This window comes from Penaeus monodon, chromosome 34 (genome assembly GCF_015228065.2).
Source record: "Penaeus monodon isolate SGIC_2016 chromosome 34, NSTDA_Pmon_1, whole genome shotgun sequence".
Classification (NCBI taxonomy): Eukaryota; Metazoa; Arthropoda; class Malacostraca; order Decapoda; family Penaeidae; genus Penaeus; species Penaeus monodon.
Window position 1 is genome coordinate 25707538 of NC_051419.1, and position 537 is coordinate 25708074.

Genomic DNA, 537 nt, shown 5'->3' on the forward strand with positions numbered 1-537 from the left:
AGCTCACCCAACTATCCACCCAAAGGCTCACCCTTCCCACCCTCACCATTCCAAGCATTCCTAATTCCAACCACGCCCACCATTCCTCATTCCAGAATGGCCATCCCCATGATCTGGTCGATGTACGTGAACCAAGTACAAGGCCAGAAAGCTTACCTCCACCGCCTTGTACATGAGGAATTGGCTCTGTCTCTTCCCTACGACACGGAATTCCCGGCGCCGCTTTTCTCCTATTTCCACGTCGAGGCCAAGCTCTCTATGGGAGAGTTGCAAGAGTGAGTTTTACTTATTTGTTTTATTTTATCTTGTTTACTTATGCTGATGTGAATATATTTGTCTTCTTTTAGTGATGGTGGTCTGTTCTTTATAATTTCAGGACTGAGGAGTTGCAGGAGTAACTTCTTTTACCTTTTCTTTTTTATCTGTTTTGTATGTTCGGTACGGAGGAGTTGCAGGAGTAATTTTCATGAGGGAGGAGTTTTAGTCATGTTTTAATTTTATTTTATATGTTCAGGAATAAGGAATTGTTGCAGTAAG

General features: G+C 42.6%; 1 protein-coding gene across 1 annotated transcript in view; it reads left to right on the forward strand.

The window, feature by feature from the left end:
* LOC119594860 overlaps positions 1 to 537 on the forward strand; it is a 7208-nt gene that overhangs the window by 2677 nt on the left and 3994 nt on the right. The window contains exon 3 of the mRNA XM_037943942.1: positions 96 to 275. Coding sequence (XP_037799870.1) covers positions 96 to 275 — 180 coding nt within the window. The remainder of the gene's footprint in view (positions 1 to 95; positions 276 to 537) is intronic.